The sequence below is a fragment of the Chionomys nivalis genome, chromosome X, assembly GCF_950005125.1.
Source record: "Chionomys nivalis chromosome X, mChiNiv1.1, whole genome shotgun sequence".
Lineage (NCBI taxonomy): Eukaryota > Metazoa > Chordata > Mammalia > Rodentia > Cricetidae > Chionomys > Chionomys nivalis.
In genome coordinates, this window is record NC_080112.1 from 52,002,463 (window position 1) to 52,022,104 (window position 19,642).

General features: G+C 34.9%; 1 protein-coding gene across 1 annotated transcript in view; it reads left to right on the forward strand.

The window, feature by feature from the left end:
* Positions 1 to 658: 658 nt before the first annotated feature.
* Positions 659 to 19,642, forward strand: part of Dmd (dystrophin) — a 2,258,623-nt gene continuing 2,239,639 nt past the window's right edge. The window contains exon 1 of the mRNA XM_057760244.1: positions 659 to 883. Within this exon, the coding sequence (XP_057616227.1) occupies positions 877 to 883 (7 nt within the window). The 5' untranslated portion in view covers positions 659 to 876. The remainder of the gene's footprint in view (positions 884 to 19,642) is intronic.

A 19,642-nucleotide genomic window follows, 5' to 3' on the forward strand; every position in this document is an offset into this window, starting at 1 on the left:
CTGAAATTGTTTTTATTTACTTGCTGGGGAAGTTGGAGAGTGAAATCAGTGAATCTTTTTTCCTACTTTCTGATGAGAGCACTCATTTGGAGTCAAAATACCAAGTACATGTTTCTACCCCTTAAAAGAAAAACACAGAGTACTAGATTTCAAATGCCTTCATGTGCAAAATAGCCAATATGTTCTTGAAAAATCCTTTTGTTTCATTTTGATTTTGTAAATTTACTAGGTATGTTTCATTTGAAAAAGTACATGTTGTATTTTATAATAAACAGTGGCTGAGAACTGAGCTCTCAATCCCTTGATTTCAAAAGTAAAATCAAAAGAGACTTTTATCCTTAAAGCACTGGAAAAATAAGTTAAAATCAGTCCAAATTTCAGTATAAATAATGTGGTGCATGGCAAGGAAATCTGCTCTCAGTATAATTAGGAAAAGAATCTAATCCAAAAGCTTTGTATCTCTACGGGAGCAAGCAGATACTGAAGGAGATTCGCAGATCCCCTGGTTTTTAGGCAGGAAGAATGCTCGTTAAATGCAGAACGCTGCGCCGGCTCATGTGTTTGCTCCGAGGTGGAGGTTTTGTTAGACTGACTGACGTATCAGATAGTCAGAGTGGTTACCACACCGACGTTGTAGCAGCTGCATAATAAATGACTGAGAGAATCATGTTAGGCATGCCCACCTAACCTAACTTGAATCATGCGAAAGGGGAGCTGTTGGAATTCAAATAGACTTTCTGGTTCCCAGCAGTCGGCAGTAATAGAATGCTTTCAGGAAGATGACAGAATCAGGAGAAAGATGCTGTTTTGCGCTATCTTGATTTGTTACAGCAGCCAACTTATTGGCATGATGGAGTGACAGGAAAAACAGCTGGCATGGAAGGTAGGATTATTAAAGCTATTACATCATTATGAATACAATTAGAAGCTGACCATGACAAAGCATATGTTTCAGAAAGCAGCTGTTGGCAGCTGGGGTTTGTTGCTGAGCTCTTCAAACTCTGCAAACAGTGTTGCTTTTACAGAATGAATTTTAAAATTACCTTGTGCTGCGTTAGATTTTGGGGTGGGGGGGATGTGCTTGCCTCCAACCTCATGGAAACTGTTCTGGGATAGAATTCAGTGTTAGAAGATTTTAGAATAAAGTATTTTTTCCTGAAGTCTGGAATTCTCCAGGTAGATGATGACAGGGGAGAGGGAAACCTACCCCAGCTCAGTTAGATGTAATTTGCTTGCAAGGACTGATTGATATATTGGCATATTCAGACACTGAGAGAAATGAGAATGTACACAGTTTTTGGATATGTTGAAATTGCTACACTTGGTTTCTATTTTATAAGGAGTTTGGCTGTCAGTCATCTCTCCTCATCAATTTCTAGCTTTTGACATTAACTCAGTCATTCTGCATTATATGAAGAAAATATATCAATATCTCCTGCAGGCTTTTTCAACAACTCCAGCATCTGTTTCAGCTATTGAACTGTATGCACGTTTTGCCAAGTTGATGTCGACCCAGCTGGTCTATCATTTCTCGCTTGATTACTGCTCTTAATTTCTCTATATCAGCTTCTTTCAGATAGAGCTTTGAAAGCTGTTAATGGAAAATGACAGAAAATGATAAATTATTGAAAACTGGAGCGTTTCTTTATTTATTTGGGACCTTAGTGAGTTTTGCCTTACATTCTTTCCTGACTGCGTACAATTACTAAAGCCCTCTTTCTGTTTGGCAATATTTCTTTCAATCAGTAGATTACAAAGTACTTTTAAACAAACAGAACACCAGCCTGGATTGGATTTGGCTCAAAAAATAAAGTTTTGAGGAAAAAGAGAGCAAATTAAGCTTTTAGTAGAAGCTATGCCTTGTGTCTATATACAATCTTCATAACCTATCATGAGGATCTATCAGTGGGTGTATATTGGACCGAATATACAGAAATAAATTTTATCACCACTAGGGTAACAAGAAAATAAAACATTTGAAGCTGTTTTTATCAAGTGATTACTTCAAGCAGATATCAAATAATATAGAAATAGATTTTCCCGAATAGGAAAAGCCTGATTTTTCACTAAGTGAAACAGGAGCTTTCAGCTCTCTATCCCAGCTTCTTCGTAGTCCAAGTAGCTAAATTACTCAAGTTAATAGACTCTCATACGTGAATATCTCATATGACCTTTTAGTATACACAGTGCTGCAAATAGGTAAAAGTTCTTTATCCTTGTAATTGTAATATTCCAGTCAGACTGGCTGAGAAACGCCACTGGCTGTTATGTAACTTTTTTTTCCTGAATGTTAGTTCATGTTTTTCAATTACATATTCCTCTTAGAAAGAGTTAGTTAAAACAACATGCATTTAAATACCAGTGAACCAGTTGAAAACTGGCAGGCTAATTATACTTGTTTGTATTCACTCAAATGAGCTACTAACATATTGTTTGAAAAAATAAGCCAGAATTTGAAGAGTACTTTTTAACCTTGAAGTATACAGAATGGGGTCAGCTGTGTCATTCAAAATCCATATGAATAACAGGAATAAAAATACTTTTCAAGGTGCGCAATTAGCAGCAATGTACTTTAATAATATGGTTTGAAAGTATGATTCCTTCTCTGTAATGCATTTGAGTGCTATGTAGTCTGTCCTATTACTTGGTTAATTTTTGAAATGCTCAAAAACTGACAGAACTGTTTACTGAATCAGGGTTGATTTGAGGTCGATGCCAAAGCCTCAACTGTATCGAACTATTGTTGAAAATACTTACGTCCTTTCTCACGTTTATTTTTAAACTCTTCATAGTCATTTTAGGTGAAAGTTGGTGCAGATGGAGCACTCTTTCTCCAGATTCTTTAGTAGGATTCTTCTTTTGTGAATTTTCTCCTATGAGAAATATGTGAGCTTCCTGATTGCCTCATACTGCACTGCTGTTGCCATAGTTACTTACAAAAGGGGGTGGGGGGCTTTGAATGAATATAATGTAATTTACATCAGCCACTGGACTCCACAAACTGTGAATTTTTTGCTTGATACTTTGTAGTTTAGGCTTGCTTCTTTTGTGACTAGGAAGCACCTTCTATTTGATTCCACTGATGAATGGAAAGGACAGACACTAGGTGGCACCAGCTGTTGATTATTAATGAAATCTTAAAGGCTATGGGCCACACACCTGAAAAGCAGGAAATATACCCTCTCTGATAAACACATCTTAAGAGCTGGAAATGCTTGTCGATCTCTATGGCTCTGAAATACTGTCAGCATGCAAAGCGAGACCCTGTGCAGTCTGCAAATCTCAACTACTTAATTCTGTGGTTTCTGGAGTGATACAGAGGAAGAAATGAGATAAAAAAAATGCATTAAAAAGAAAGAGAATGAAAGACATAAGAAACAAAATGAAATAGGCTAAATGCTTACAGACACCTCCAAACCCTAAAATAGACAATTTTATGACTGGCTGTTTCTTTTCCTCACTTTTGTACAAAAACACATTGTATTTTTCCCTACACTATTTGTGTTAGAAAACAATGCTTTGTTTCTTTAAGTGAAAATCTTATGGAGCACCACTATTTATTTTTAAATCCAAAAAATGCCCCCTTTGGTTACCTTTCCGTGCGGATTCTGTCCAGTGAAATCACCCACTTGTGATACAGTTGCTGGCTTTTTGGTGTGCTGTACTTTATCCAGAAAGATGAGCTGGTGGAAACACTATCACCTAAGAAATATGCTTGACACATTTTTTTCCCAACCTGTCATTCTCTAATTTTCATGCCAACCATCTTTTTAGAATGAAAACACAAAAGAAACAGACCACATAAGCATGTATACACACACACACACACTCACAAACACAAAGAAAGAGAAGGGGCACACACACATATGAACACAACCTCAAATTTTTCTTAATTTTTTTAAAAACTAAAATTACAATGTTTTTAATTTGGCCAGGAGATAGCAAGGAAAAATTTCAAAGTGAAAATACATAAATAAGCTGGGAGAACTAAATAATTGCTAGTAACTGGAAATAATTTCCTGAAGAATAAGCAACATTTTCCCTCACTAGAGTGAGGTGTTTCTGTAAAAGATATGATGGTCTTGGAGAGGGAATAGCAGATACAATTTTTCAATGTTCTGTTATCTTTACTTGGGAAAGTTACTGATGATGCATACAGACAGGGTAATGAAATGCTTACTATTTGAGATAATTTGGTGAAGAAATCGGCTTGTTCTATTGCCCTGCATTTAGTGTATTACTTAATGAAGCATTGCAGATCAGAAGGGAAACCTTACACTGGACAACTGTAAGAGTTCCAGAAAACTGGATTTATATGACTTGAGCTCAGTCTGTAGGAGCATGCCTTTTGATTATGTTCTTGAACCTGCTTGTTCTGTGAAATATTACTATGAATAACCTAAAAAATAGAAATAGTTATCTTACTGAGAACAAATATATACACTGGATTTGAAAAGAACTACAGGATATGGCCACCTAAAGAAACCAGTAGTAAATCCAAAAATCCAGTTTGGAGTTTGTTTGATCCACTGACTTTATTTTGTTTATTTAGTGTTTTGAATCAAATTAAGTCTAAGTAGCCCAGGCTAGGCTCAAACGTGGGAGTGTGCTGCCATCACCTCCTGATTACTGATCATACTCAAGTCCAATGACAAATTTAATAGGAATATATATACAATCCTACTATAATATGCAAAATGTCAGAACATGAGAGCTTTAAAACTTAATGATAATTTATTCATGAAATAGTTATAATCTTATATGGCTGCAAAACTCAGTCCTTAGATGTAATTTTGAACTTGTATGTTGAAAAAGTAGACAAAATGCTTTTATCCCAGTACTTGGAAATATGAATCAGAAATATGTCATGAATTTGAGACAAGTAGGGGCTATACTATGAGTTCAAGACTGCCCTGAGTCCAAGTATGAAAAATTGTCTTAAAAACAAAATTGGGCACAAAAGTAATACTTGTGAATGATTTTCATTGTTTAGAAAAACATGTGGTGAAAGTTTTCTAGAAACTGTAACACTCAATAGACGTTGGTTATAATTAGAAAAGTGAAAGGTTGAAGAATGCCGGAAAAACCAGCCAAGAATATGTGATCTGCAATGAGTATGAGAGAGGTTAGACTCATTTGCAGATCTTTGATAGAAGATGGAGAGAAAACTACTTTCAAGTAATGGTGTAAGCAAAAATTTGACTACTCTGTATGATTCTGAACTTCTTCACAAGTTCATTACTAAGAGTAAAGGGAAATAAAAGATGACTGAAGTTGAGGCTACAGAAATGGCTCTTGCAGAGGACCAGGTTTCAGTTCCCAGAGCCCACATGGTGGATTACAACTCTCTGTACAAGATCTCTGGGGAGATCTGATGCCCTTTTCTAAACTATGAGGGCTTCTGTGTGCACATGCCACATGAATGCATATGTACGTATATACATATATAATTAAACATATATACACATAAGATTCAGTGTGTTCTTTATCTGATATCATTTTGAATGATAAGTATCTATGAGACTCATGATTCTATGAAACAACAACAACAAAATAATTACATTTTGGGCATAATTTGAGTATCTTTGTTGCTCTAATTGAGCCATCCATAATGGGGAATAGGCCACTTAATTTTCCTTTTGGCGAGCCAACTAAGACTGTTGTGCACATTTCAAAATTGTTTATTTAAAAAATATTCTAAACATATAAAATCCCAACTTGTGTGCCTGTGAATTTTTCATGGAGATTAATCACACACTATTTTTTTTTACACAACTATGATGGCTTTCATTTTCAAATTGCAATTAACCAGTGAGTTAGAAGTTATATGGGCCACAAAGCTGAATGCGTACTCTCTGACATCAAATAGTAAAAGCTTTCCTTCATTCTATAAAAACTATAAGAAAATTTGATGGGTTGTTCACTGACTCAAATATCTAGAAAAACAAAAGTCAATGAGCACCACAAACAGAAATTGAGGTCATCCATCCTATTAACATAAACCATTGTGTAAAGTGTTCCAAATATTAAGTGTAATAGTTAAAGGTAGATTGATATTTGTGGTAGTTTATTTAAAAATTGTAGTTACTGAGAAAACTTTGGTGTTGATGTAAGGAAATAAGAGATCTCTGCAATAACTGATCTGTGTCCCATCATCTACTAGTATGGTAGGATGCAGAGGGGCAGAAGGGCTATTTTGTTTTGTTTTGATTTTTTCTTTTGTTATTAGTGGGTACTATTCTGTAGAGTGTAATTTCAGTGACTTAAGATAAAAAGAAAGGTAAATTACAGGCATTGTAGAAAAAAATGGAATCCACACCATATCTTGCAATTATCCTTTTTTTGCTTCTAAAGCCCATAAAGGTGCTAAGATTTTTATATTGTCAAGTTCTGGAGTTCATTTATTATTGCAAATGATGAAAATATTCTCCTTGACCAAATATGTTGTAGGAATGATCAAAGATTTTCAAGGTAAAAATTAATGCACAGCATTTTAACAGGACAGATGACATTGATTGTAAGACATGCTAGAATTAAAAGTTAGCAATGAAATATTCAGGAAATATTTTTCCTGAACTTTGGTCAATAAGGAAAGTATTTTCAATTCAAAGGGTATTTCAGAGTTAGATTATAAACATAAATATAATGTACATTTATCACATTATCATATTTATACTTCTCTTTTTTAAAACTAAAATCCCTATGTTTTTTCTAGGAAACATCACTTCTTTTACAAGTAACACTGAAAATTCCTGTAAAACCCTTAGGATTTTTGTTTTATTTCCATGAGACTGTTATGAACAGCTATCTTGTGATGCCTGTCTCTATGGTAACAGACAAAAGGCTTTAAGGGTCTGAGGGAAATTCTTCCTATGGCTTTGGAATATGGAGCAATGAAGGAAACTCACAGAGGAAAAGGATGAAGTTGGAGAAAAGCAATCAAGTCAATTGATAAAAAAAAAAAGTTGTCACAGGGAGTAGTTTTGTATGTGTATTAAAGCAATTTCTTGACCTCTTAATTCATCTCAAAATGCGGTAACAACAAAAATATGATAAAGTGGCTTTTGTGTAAGCATTTTTAAAGTCATTTTCAACGTCCAGTTGAACCTATGTAACAGAAGTCACAGAGATATTTCTCTTAGTAGACTTGCTTTCTGTAATTTAGGAAAGATGGTTTCGTCTTGCCTGAAATTGATAACAGAAAGGCTGTACCTCTGGCAATGTTGCTGCTACTATTATCAGAGATCTTGATCTTTAAAGAGGCTGCCTCTTTCTTGGTTCCCTGGGTTAGAGAATTGGACACTAGTTGGAATTTCACACAGTCACTAGGCATCCCATGGACTTATGAAAACCCAGGGCCCCTTCAGTGTATTCCTTTTAGGTCTACTTCTGCTAAAGAATGGAGACAAGTATGTCAAAAAGTAGCGTTTACCTGAAAACTGAGCATGTTTCCAGTGTACAAAGTTTTGGCTGCTTTCTTTTCTGTTACTGAAATATTCAAAAAGAACTATAGGTTGTTAGTCAGTGATATAGTGCTTGCCAAACATGTGAGGCCCAAGGGAACATCTTTAGTACCACCAAAACATAAGGCAAATTAAGAAAACAATATCCCATAGAAGTTTGAAAGTAATTGATTAATTGGCTTTTCAATTGCTTTACTTTTCCATTATCTTACTTTCTAATTAGAAAATATGTAGACAAATATAGCTTCTTACTTTTAGATTATATACATAAATACACGTATATATGTATACACACACACACACGAAAATGAATCTCTTGCTCATAGTTTTAGTGTTAACATTGATTATTTTATGATGTCCTGATACACTGGTAACACTTTTTTATCAATGCAAATAAACAATACCATCATTGTAAACTGATAAGATTAATAGTTTGATCAGGAAACATTAATACTTTAGTGGTTGAAGGAAATTACATTCCAAGTCATAATGTTTATGATCAAAGTAGCAGATACTTTGTGTTTATTACTGGAAAGCTATAGCTTTCAAAACTTTAAAGGACCTAAGTCCTTTCGTTGTTTATGTTCTGATCTGAAGAAACTTATAGATGCTCTGTGCAGATAACTTTTCACAAACTTAATCAAGTCTGTGTATATACTAATAAAAGATAAGATGATATCTTCCAAACTTGTTCACGCTGACTTTAAAATAAATCTTTAAAAAACCAGTTAACTAAAATGTTTGACAGTGAGTAACTTGAAGAAGTAATCACTTTCAAGGAAAGTTCTTTTGCAGCACCACACATTTTTAACCAATAGGCATTATTAATTCCCATATGTAACATGATTTCTGAAGATAGTATACTTTTTTTCAGTTTTTTGAGGCAGGGTTTCTCTGTAGCTTTGGAGCCTGTCTTGTAACTTGCTCTGTAGATCAGGCTGGCCACAAATTCAGAGAGATCCTCCTGTCTCTGTCTCCTGCATGCTGGTGTTAAAGGCATGTGCCATCACCACCGGACTCGATAGTATACTTTTAAGCACTAAATATATGCACTACTATTGTAAACTCAACTTCAGCTTAACTGCTGAGCTTAGTTTATACGTAACACAAATAGCCACCACAAACTATTTTACTAAAATTTGGGGATATAACAAAAAAGGCAAATTTAAGGAAGAAAAAATGAGTAAAATGATACAATAGCAATAGGTAATGAAGAAAATAAGATAGCAGGAGCAGCATTCTATAGAGAGCGTGGGAAATGACTGACCTACACATTTGAACACTACAAAAACTGTCCATATAGACTTGAAGGTGAAAGATACTTACAAGTGTTCCAAAATGAAGTATTAGTATTACTTACCTATCTGGTGGCAGATTTCTAAATTTAAAAGAGTAAGAAGAACAGTGGGGTTAATAAACTTGCCAGTGTCATTTCTTTCTGTCCTTGCTGTCACTCATTAGCAACACTCCTGAGATCAGACATTGTGAGACTTCTCATTCTCTTCTCACTATCAGATAATTTCTTACTGCATGTTACGTTACAGGTAGAATTATCCAACAACAATAAAGTAGATTGTGAAAGGTGTTTTGTGGGTTTTAGGGTAGGTACAAGGCTCTCTCTGTGGCTGCCTAGCCAGTCACAAGGTTCCTCTGATTGCCATAGTGACACCAAACAGAGGCTATTTCTCCATTGGGTGATCTAGAGCCTGATTAGATCACACCGATTCAAGTGACAGGCTGATTCTGCTGCCCTTCCAATCATCTACCGTATGTTTGTTGGTAAATTCTAGCAAAGAGACTTGGTAGTAGAGCATGAGGACTAAGCTACAGCCCCTGAGGATTTACAGTTGAATGTGCTTTATGTTGATAAAAAAGGGGGAAATATCTATAGTGACAGCTGGCCAGGGAGCAACAGCAGCTGCAGATCCAGACAGAAAACGCAAGCTTAGCCAGGAGCTTCCTGGGTTGCTAGTTTCAGCTATACTGTAAAACTTTTGAGTCCATCAAAGGACAAAGTAGGAACTGAAAGGAAAAAGCAAATTTGATGAAAAACGATAATTCAAAGTAAAAGGAGAAATGACATGTTTGAAGGGCCACATGAGCCGCCAAAAAGAAACTTGCCTAACAGCTACTGCTCAGCTTCTCTAGCATCAAACCTAGAAGGAGAGGCATGAACTGTTGCAAGTCAGTCACAGACAATCAACTAAGTAGTTTTATATGTACAGTGTTTTTAGGCCTACACGGATTCTCCAAGAGGGAATGGAAAATAGTATGTTTCCTCCTGTTGGTATTTTGTGCATTTATCGCTGGAAACTTTTTCCAATGCTATATTTAGAGAGATTTTTACATTTGTTTAACTGGTTTTTAATTAGAAGCTAGCTGAAAATACCTTATGATTTTTATAGTTAAATCCATCATAGCGTGAGTAATTATAAAAAGGGATGACATCATCTACAGGGTAAGCCTGTTGCTATATACTTATGACATGAAAAAGGTTTGACAGGTTATAGTTTTATAATTTTATGGCCCAGGTTAAGTGGATTTCAGCTTCAGATATAACTCCTCCTGGGGAAAACTTAAGACACAATTTGCATTTTAATTTGGAATGTATGATAAGCAGTATATTCTAGGTTAGTCCCTATTCTCTCAAAGAGAACTTCTTTGAACAAATTGTCTCTAACAACTCTGTCTCATACTTTCTTCTGTATTTCCTTTCCTTCTATCCCTTTCCCCCCACATATAATGCATGTTAATGTTTATGTGCATGCTTATATTTATTTTTCATTTATTTTCAATTGGTGTAAAATGGGTTAACTATGCCATTTTCATTTGTGTACTTGATTTTTCAATTTTTTTACCATGGATTACCCTCATTTGCCTCTCCTCCCCTCTCCCCAAGTATATCTCATTGTATCTTCATATCAGATGACTCTATTTTTATCAATCTATGATTTACTGAAGTAGGTTAGAAACAGAATAAGATAAGGAAAAAATTCCAAACATTCATTAATGGAATTATTTGCCTTTGTGATGAAAGAATAAAATTTCTTTTAAGCTTTTTAAAATGTTTTGCTGAACTTTACATACATCTCTATGTAATATAATCAATAAGTAAATTTAGTGAGCAAACTTCCATGGTTACCAAGGTCAAGAGAAAACTATTGCCAAAATGTGAAAACCCCAATTTTACATTACCTCAGTCAACAATACTCTTCCCCAAAAGACATCATATGGACTTCGAACACATATAGATTCAGACAGATTGTTTCTCAAATTTTATGAGGACCTGAGTATATGATAGTTTTTTTCCCTGTACATGTATGTGTTTTATTTGTCATGAATTCGCTATTGGCTCTGTTTGATGTGCCTTTGTACAAATATAATGGAAATTACTTACATATGCTGGATGAACATTTGGATTGCATCTTTGGGAAAGTCATTTTTAAAAAGCCACTCTGATCAACCTATAATTATTTTGCGTGGGTGCTCCTCTTTCTTATGTGGATGCAAACAATGAAAATGTTACACCGTAGAAAGTCACATAATCACCTCTAGATAATAACGTCAAGCAATTTCCCAAATTATGTAAACAAATTTTCTAAAGCACAATTGTAGACAGAATTTCTAGTGCTTAGTATTATTAGTGCTTAATTTTTTATGTTCTGGATATTATGATATGGTACTGAATTGGGGTTTCTATTTGCATTGTGTATTATGATTAATGAGTTTGAGAAACTTTCCATGTGTTTGAAGTATGAGTATAATATTTAGTATAGAGGCTATTGTAGTCACATGTCCGTTCTTTCTTTTTTTCAGTGTGTGTGTGTGTGTTGGTATTTATGATACATCTGAAGGTGCTTTTCTACATTGTTTAAGACAGTGTCGCTCTGTTGTTTTTCACTATGCACACCAACAGGCTGTCTGCCCCGAGTGTTTCTTATCCCTACATCCTATTTTCCTATAAAAGCACTAGGAAGACACTTAAGCTACTTAAGCATTTACATAGGTTCTGGGATCTGAACTCAGTTCTTTAACCTTGCAGAGAGAGCTTTTACCCACATATCCTGCCCAATGCATGCCCTTTTTTACTGAGATACCCTTTTATTTATCATATATAAAAGTCCACTTTATTTTTAGTTCTGGATTCTGTGTTAACTATCACTTTTGCAAATATTTAAGCAAAAAATTCTGTATTATCCTGTATTTTCATATCTCAGAAGTGCTAAACGGTATGAGTTTTATTTTTAGTTTGACAGATAAAGAAACTACGGGGGGAAATGACACAAATCTGATAATTAAGAGGGTTTGTTTTTCTGTTTCATCACATTCTTCCTAAGTTTTACTAACCTGAGCCCCAAAATCTTTGTGTGCCTGAGAAGGCTAAAGAAAACCATAATATAATTATAAAAATGAATTGCAATAATATGTAACTAATTTTATTGATACCACTAATAAAATGTCTCTAGGTAGTCAGCAATTGTATTCCATGACCATACAAAATTAAAACGTGTTTTACTTTTCACATCAAGTTTTACGTTTTCTTTGCTATAGCTTTATTTGGGTTTTTATTTTTCTGTTTTTGTGCTTGTTTGTTTTTGACAGTTTCTCACTTTGTAGTTCTGACTGTTCTGTAACTCACTATGTAGACCAGACAGGCTTGGAATTCACAGAGATATGCCTGCTTTGCCTCCCGAGTGCTGGGATTAAATGCATGCTACAACACGCCCCCACAGCTTTCTTGTTATAATCTGCTTCTTGTAGTCACTGTTATTGCTTCTAAACTTCTATTCTAAATTTGGTTATGATTTAAAAAATTCCAGTAACTCTTAGTGAACAAAAAAGAAAGACAACTTTATAGCATTTGTCTTTAAGTGAAAAGAAATTTACATTTTGAAGCACAATTACTAATATGAAAATAGACACCATTTGTTGAATGATTATATCCAAGGTGCAGTACTAAATAACTTTCGTGAATTATTTTTATCTAATTATTAGATTAAACCCACAAACTTGATTTTATTTATATATATATATACACACACACACACACACACACACACACACACACACATACATACACACACACACACACACACACACACACATTCTACTAGAACCTATGCCTTGGAGAGTTGATATACTTATAGCCAGCTAGAATTTGAACCAGATTTATCAGAATTTTGACATCTCCTTCCTTGTACAATCTGTGTCTGCCCACGTGGAAGGAAACAGATGTATGAAATTGACATACTACCTACTGTGATAATTAGGCAACTGAAGGAAACAGATGTAGTGACAAAGATTTATGCTACGACCTGCCTTAGCTGTCTCCTGGGTATGCCCTTTCTCTTAGAACATTAGCCATTTTTTTCAAGATGGTAACCAGAGAAGCACTGTTTGGGATCTAATTTTTATTTTTTATTAAATAAAATCTAAAGCATCAATAGTAAATTCTTTTTAATACATAACCTAAATACCGATAGGAAAATTCATACCATAAAGTACATAGCAACTGAATTTTTGTGGTAGAGGTAAATCTATCATAAAGTCTAACCTTGAGTCTATATAGAAACATATATTGTCATTCTTTAATCATAGAATTTTAATTCCTGGCCACTCATTTAAGATATTTTCCTCAGATGCCTGAGAAACAGCATGATTTCTATCCCTTGTTTTCAGAACTTTCCTACAGTATATTCCTCTTTTCAGACCTTCCCAGCAAAACAGACCATAGTTCTCCCATCTAGAAATTTGAATCCATATGAGTTATGTCACATGTTATTTTCTCTAAAAAGAAGTACATTTTAAAATAAGAACTATATTTTTACTATGTAGGAACAAAACAAATGTTGATAAGCTAAAAGGCTTTAATTCATAAACATTTGATAATGTTAGTTCCTACAGGATAAGTTTTACAATTATCAAAATAATTTCATGTTTCTCTCACATAAGAACCAAGTGAGGTATGCAAGATAAGATTAAAACAAAGGATATTTGAAGATGTTCTTTAATAGATAACACATGGCTAATTCTTATAATTTTTATATTAAGTTTGTCTTAACTAACAGGTCTAGCTTCCTATATATTCTAGTCTAGACTCTCTCTGGACTGTATTTCACAAAGCCACTGCTAGGCTCATCTCCTTCAGCCAAACCTTACTTGCAAGAGCAATTTACTACTGGGAATACTATTGTGGAATTCGACTCCCATTTCCCCCAGTAAATATAACCACTACCTAGCTATAGCTCCTTAAGAGGAGTGAAGGCCTCAAGAGTCCTCCTCCCACATTCTGTTATCCATGATTGGATGTCTGCAGGACAATCTTATGTAATCTTGAGAAGTTCTTCTCTGGTTAGCCACAGTGACTGTGAGGTCAGGAGTGCAACAGACATATTGTATTCTCTCTCTCTCTCTCTCTCTCTCTCTCTCTCTCTCTCTCTCTCTCTTTCTCTCCCTCTCTCTTTCTCTCTCATCTTCTTTCATCACTGACAGGAAATGATGGTATGTGACAGTTGCTAAATTATGGTGTACAAAATCATTATTCTTAAGTAAAGCTGAAGTAAATTTACTACTACATTTTCACCTATAATTTAATCTCCCCCTCCCCAAACAAATGAGAACTACATTCTGAAGGAGTTCTGATTTACCAAGAAAGGATGAACAGCAGCAGCAATAGGAAAGCAGAACAAATGTATGACTGGTTAGAGCCTAGTCTTGTGGTCCACTCTGAACAGTCTACAATCTCACGGGTACCCTGAGACTCCAAATGACATGACATGTTAATACCTACATGGTCTAATGCACAGCTGTTCCATGGGAACTTAATGAAGACATGAAAACATTCATTATTTTATAATCTCCAATCTCTTCTCTGAGTAAAGAAAATCTCTAAGATGCATAAAGGTATAACAAATATAAGGGTATGGTGAATATAAGGGTATGATGAATATAAGGGTACAATGAATGGCTTCTGAAATGTATCCATACTTTGAAATCACTAATCTCTGTGTCAGAAAGCCACATACATGCCAGGAGTTATTTTTATTTAATTACTTATTTTGATGCTTTTCACAAAAATTTGAATTCTTTACTGACATTATATATAGTTCTTCTCATAGGCAGTGAAATTAACTACCCTGTGTTTAAAACGTACATAGAACCTGAGAGAATTCAGATTTTCCTTTAAGTCTTAATATACTTTGTGATATTGTATTAGTTAAAACAAATGATACATTTTATTATTCAAAATTAAATCACCCTGACTATATTTATTAACACATTAAGCATGGTAGTAATTTTTATGTGTTTTATGAATAAACATATTGGCCTTAGGTATAATAAAGACCAAAATCGAAAGAAATGTGAGAGACAAAACAGCAATCAGTTGTAGGGTTAAACTCAAAACTATAATCGTGTATTAAAGAAGCATTTGATTCGTAAGTTTCCCTTTTATGGTGTATAAACTAATGCAATATTGATATTCATCTGTGCTACCCAATAAATTAAGGGAAATCCTTGGTAAATTACAGTGTGGCAAACATGGAGAATAAATTTCAAAGGATGTGGAAAAAGTGAAATAACATTATCATTTGGATTATCTCCAGAACTGTTTAAGTCTGTATGATGGTGTCAGTCAACGTGGGATGCCATCACTAGGGAAAAAAATAAAAATGTTGTACATGAAGATAAATTTGGTGGGTTTCAGGTGATCCCTTTTCCCTAATCTTTTTCATACATAAAGTGAAACTTACCTTGAAAGATGCAAAATGTTATATCCACAAAAATTCAGTCCACTAGAAAACAATGTTGAATTAATTAATTAATTGCATCAGAAAAATTCCTAGCCCACTACAGAAGAGAATAATCAATGCCTAATCTTTCTTGTCCCCAGGGAATAAGTATAGGATGTCCTAGAGATATCATATGATAATCAGCCTCAGTTGCTCACAGCAACAACCTGCTGATGAACTAATTCTTTACTGCCTTTTTTCTCACTGTTTTATTTATCATTTTTGAACTACAATTCTTGAGATCACCTGAGAAATAAGTTATTTAAAATCAACAGTTTTGGGCTTTGGGAGCTCCGTCCAGTGCTCCAATGTAGGTCTCTGTCTCTGTCTCCATCCATCGCTAGATGAAGGTTCTTTGGTGATATGCAAGATATTCATCAGTATGGCTATAGGATAGGGTCATTTCAGGCTCCCAAGGAGCAGGAGGGAGAACATGAGCAAGGAAGTCTGGACCGCGAGGGGTGCACCCACCCACTGAGACTGTGGGGCTGATCTATCGGGAGCTCACCAAGGCCAGCTGGACTAGGACTGAAAAAGCATGGGATAAAACCGGACTCTCTGAACATGATGGACAATGAGGGCTAATAAGAAGCCAAGGACAATGGCACTAAGTTTTGATCCTACTGCATGTACTGGCTTTGTGGGAGCCTAGCCTGTTTGGATGCTTACCTTCCTAGACCTGGATGGAGGGGGAAAGACCTTGGACTTTCCACAGGGCAGGGAACCCTGACTGCTCTTTGGACTGGAGAGGGAGGGGGAGAGGAATGGGGGAAGGGGGAGGGAAATGGGAGGCGGGGAGGAGGCGGAAATTTTTCAATTAAAAAATCAAATAGTTTTCTCAATCCCTTTTTCTGAGTAATCACAACACAAGAAAACATAACATTTTGGGTTTTTTTCGGGGAGGTTTCAAGACAGGGTTTCTCTGTAGGAAAACATAACATTTTATTTTACTGCCATTAACACAACAGTGATAAATTCAAGAAATTTATAAAGCATCAATGTGTTAAGAAAAATCTTGATGAAATTGTCTTATCTGAGATCACAACTTGAGAGAAAAATCTACTTAAAATCATCATAAAAATTGAATCAACTTGGATATAGCCACAATATCCTCTTTCATTGAAAAAAATGTCTCCTAAGTTAACATGTATTTATATTGAGGCATATAATAATTCATATTAGAACAGTTTATACATGAAGCTATGCTTATTCTTTATTTTTACTGTTTTGTTGCTTTACCTTTCATTACATTATTACTACTTAAGTATAATTCATTAGAAAGTACTTAAAGGGAAAATGCCATGTAGAGGCAAATTCTATAAAATGAGAGCTTGATGATTAACTAGGAATAACTACACTAAAGAAGCTGCCAGTGCTTAGTGGAAGATGGCATGCCCAGAGAAAATATGTGAGTACTATCTTATATTTTCATCTAATGTTTTAACCTCCAATGATCTTTTTCCTATTCCTGTGGCCATTTCCCCTAGCATGACAATAAAATAAAATATACTACAGGTTAGAAACTGTATGAGAGAGAACACAAATCACTGTTGAAATGGTATAAGGTCTATCACATTACTATTACCTGTATCTATCATGTCATCACAATCAGGTCACTTCTTAGTACAACCTAGCTCAGAGAAAAAGTACAATCTGGAATGTAGAAAAAGCAAAATGCCTGGTTTCTTTTACTGCCCTGACTGGCTATTTTCACTATTATAGAACATTACAACAGGCACTATAGGTTTCCTAATGCTGCCATGTATATAAGTGGATTTTCTTTTAATTGCACATGGGTAATATTCTTGCCTCTCATCTACACATTTAAAAGTACAACTCACCATGTTTGCTTGTAGTAAAACGTATAAATAATCCAACTTTCCCCTTTCTTGATGCAAACTTTTATTCATGAAGGGCCTCTATTTAAGGCATGTTATATCTTAACCTTGATAGAGATACCATAAGGTAAAATACACTGAGGTAAACTCATTTTGTTTAAATTTTACTTTGTGTTATGTGAATTGGTGTGCATCTTAATGCACTACATGCACAGTATATGGTACCTTTAGAAACCTGGTACCAGAAGAGGGCATTTAATTCCCTGTATCTTCAGATCCAGATAGTTGTATCTGCCACATGAGTGCTGAGAATTAAATCCAGGCTCTCTGGAAGAGTAGACAGTGCTCTTAATCACTGAGTTGTCACTTCAAGCTCACTTGTCAAATTTTATTTTATTTTTATTTATTTTTTTATTTTATTTTTATTTTTTATTTTTTGGTTTGTTTTTCGAGGGTTTCTCTGTAGCTTTGGTGCCTGTCCCGGAACTAGCTCTTGTAGACCAGACTGGTCTCGAACTCCCAGAGATCCGCCTGCCTCTGCCTCCCGAGTGCTGGGATTAAAGGCGTGCGCCACCACCGCCCGGCTTCACTTGTCAAATTTTTTTTTTGATTTTTTTATTAATTAATTTATTTAATTATTAAAGATTTCTGCCTCTTCCCCGCCACCACCTCCCATTCCCTCCCCCTCCCCCAATCAAGTCTTCCTTCCTCCTCAGCCCAAAGAGCAAGCAGGTTTCTCTGCCCTGTGGGAGGTCCAAGGACCACCCACCTCCATCCAGGTCTGTTAAGGTGAGCATCCGAACTACCTGGGCTCCCACAAAGCCATTACGTGCAATAGGATCAAGAACCCATTGCCATTGTTCTTCAGTTCTCAGTAGTCCTCATTGTCCATTATGTTCAGCGAGACAAAAACACCAATGATAGCCTCTGCTGGAGAGGTTGTGGAGAAAGGGGCACTCTCATCCATTGCTGGTGGGAATGCAAACTTGTGCAACCACTTTGGAAAGCAGTGTGGCGGTTTCACTTGTGAAATTTTAATAGAAGAAAGTTTTCATCTTGTTTTTATGTGAGTCAAACTTCTCTTTCCTCATTGGAATTGTTTTCGGATTGATCTGAACCTTGTAAATGACCGTGATAATGAATGTAATGGTGGTGGTGGGTGCTGATGATGGGATAACACTGTTGCTCAATTTCCTCATATACATAACTGTGTTACATAAACAAGGTAAATTCCAAGAAATATTGATGGTTAAATACTACAGAAATTCAGAGCATAGTGAGGATGATTGAATCTTTTTCTCTTTCACTAAACATTTTTCATAAACATACATTTTGAGTACTGAGAGAAGACAAGACACAGAATTACATTCTAGTCTTACCAGCACATTGTATTTATGATACTCTTTCTTTTTGTTATTATAGGAAAGCTGATATTTGTTATTTTTTCTCTGAAATGACTATAATTGTGTAGCAACTTAGAGCCAGGTGGGGGTGGTGATGGGTACATTCCTTTAATCCCAGCTATTCAAGAGGCAGAGACAGATAGATCTCTGAGTTCAAGGCCCGCCTGGATTACAGAGTGAGTTCTAGGACAACCAGAGCTAAAGAGAAACATTGGAATAGCAACTTGGTCTTCATAATTCAGGGCTTTTAAAGCAACATGCCTTAGACTGGGCAACTGATAAATAACAGAAATTACTACTTACTGATTTGGAGTGTGAGAAATTCATTATCAAAACATTGGCAAACTCAGTTCTTTTAACACTCATTTCCTATTCCAGAAACGCTATCTTTTTCCCTGTGTACTCATCTTGTGGAAAAGACTAAGAGTTCTCTGTCAGCCTCTATTATACGTGTACTAATTTCATTCGTGATGACCTAATCACCTGCAAAAGATTTCCCTTCCTAACACTATTCTTCAAATAAAACAGGTATTAGACTTTGAAATAAAACTAAACAAAACAAAAAGCATTTAGAATATAATAACAATGCATATTAAGCCAGCATAATTAATTAGGAAAGTTTTGTAGATTACATGTGTGTAAAATAGAAAAACATTAGATTTAGGTATGGAATATAAATCAATTGCTTAATTCCTAAAGAAAAACAATCATTAAAATGTGTGAAATAAATGTGCAAGTATCTGCTTTTAGATATAGTTTAAATACTGAAAATGTATATATATGTATATATATATATATTGAAAACCATTTATCACTCAATATTAACATACATATCTAAAGTATAAATGCTAAACAATGTGAAGTGGCTGATATATGACTATTTGAACCTCTAATAAATAATTTTTATGTTTACAACAGTTTTACGAGGTAGGATATTAATTTAGTGGAGAGATAGGATGCTAAACATAAGAAGCAGAAATATATAACAGAAAGAAACTTCTAGATAAATACATATAATGATTTTGTTCTGCAAATCTGTATTTTCCTACACTGAAAAATTTTAAATATATATATTCCCTTCCATAACAACTATCACTATCATGTGACATTTATTCTTTCAGTAATGGATTGAATTGTGAAGAAATATA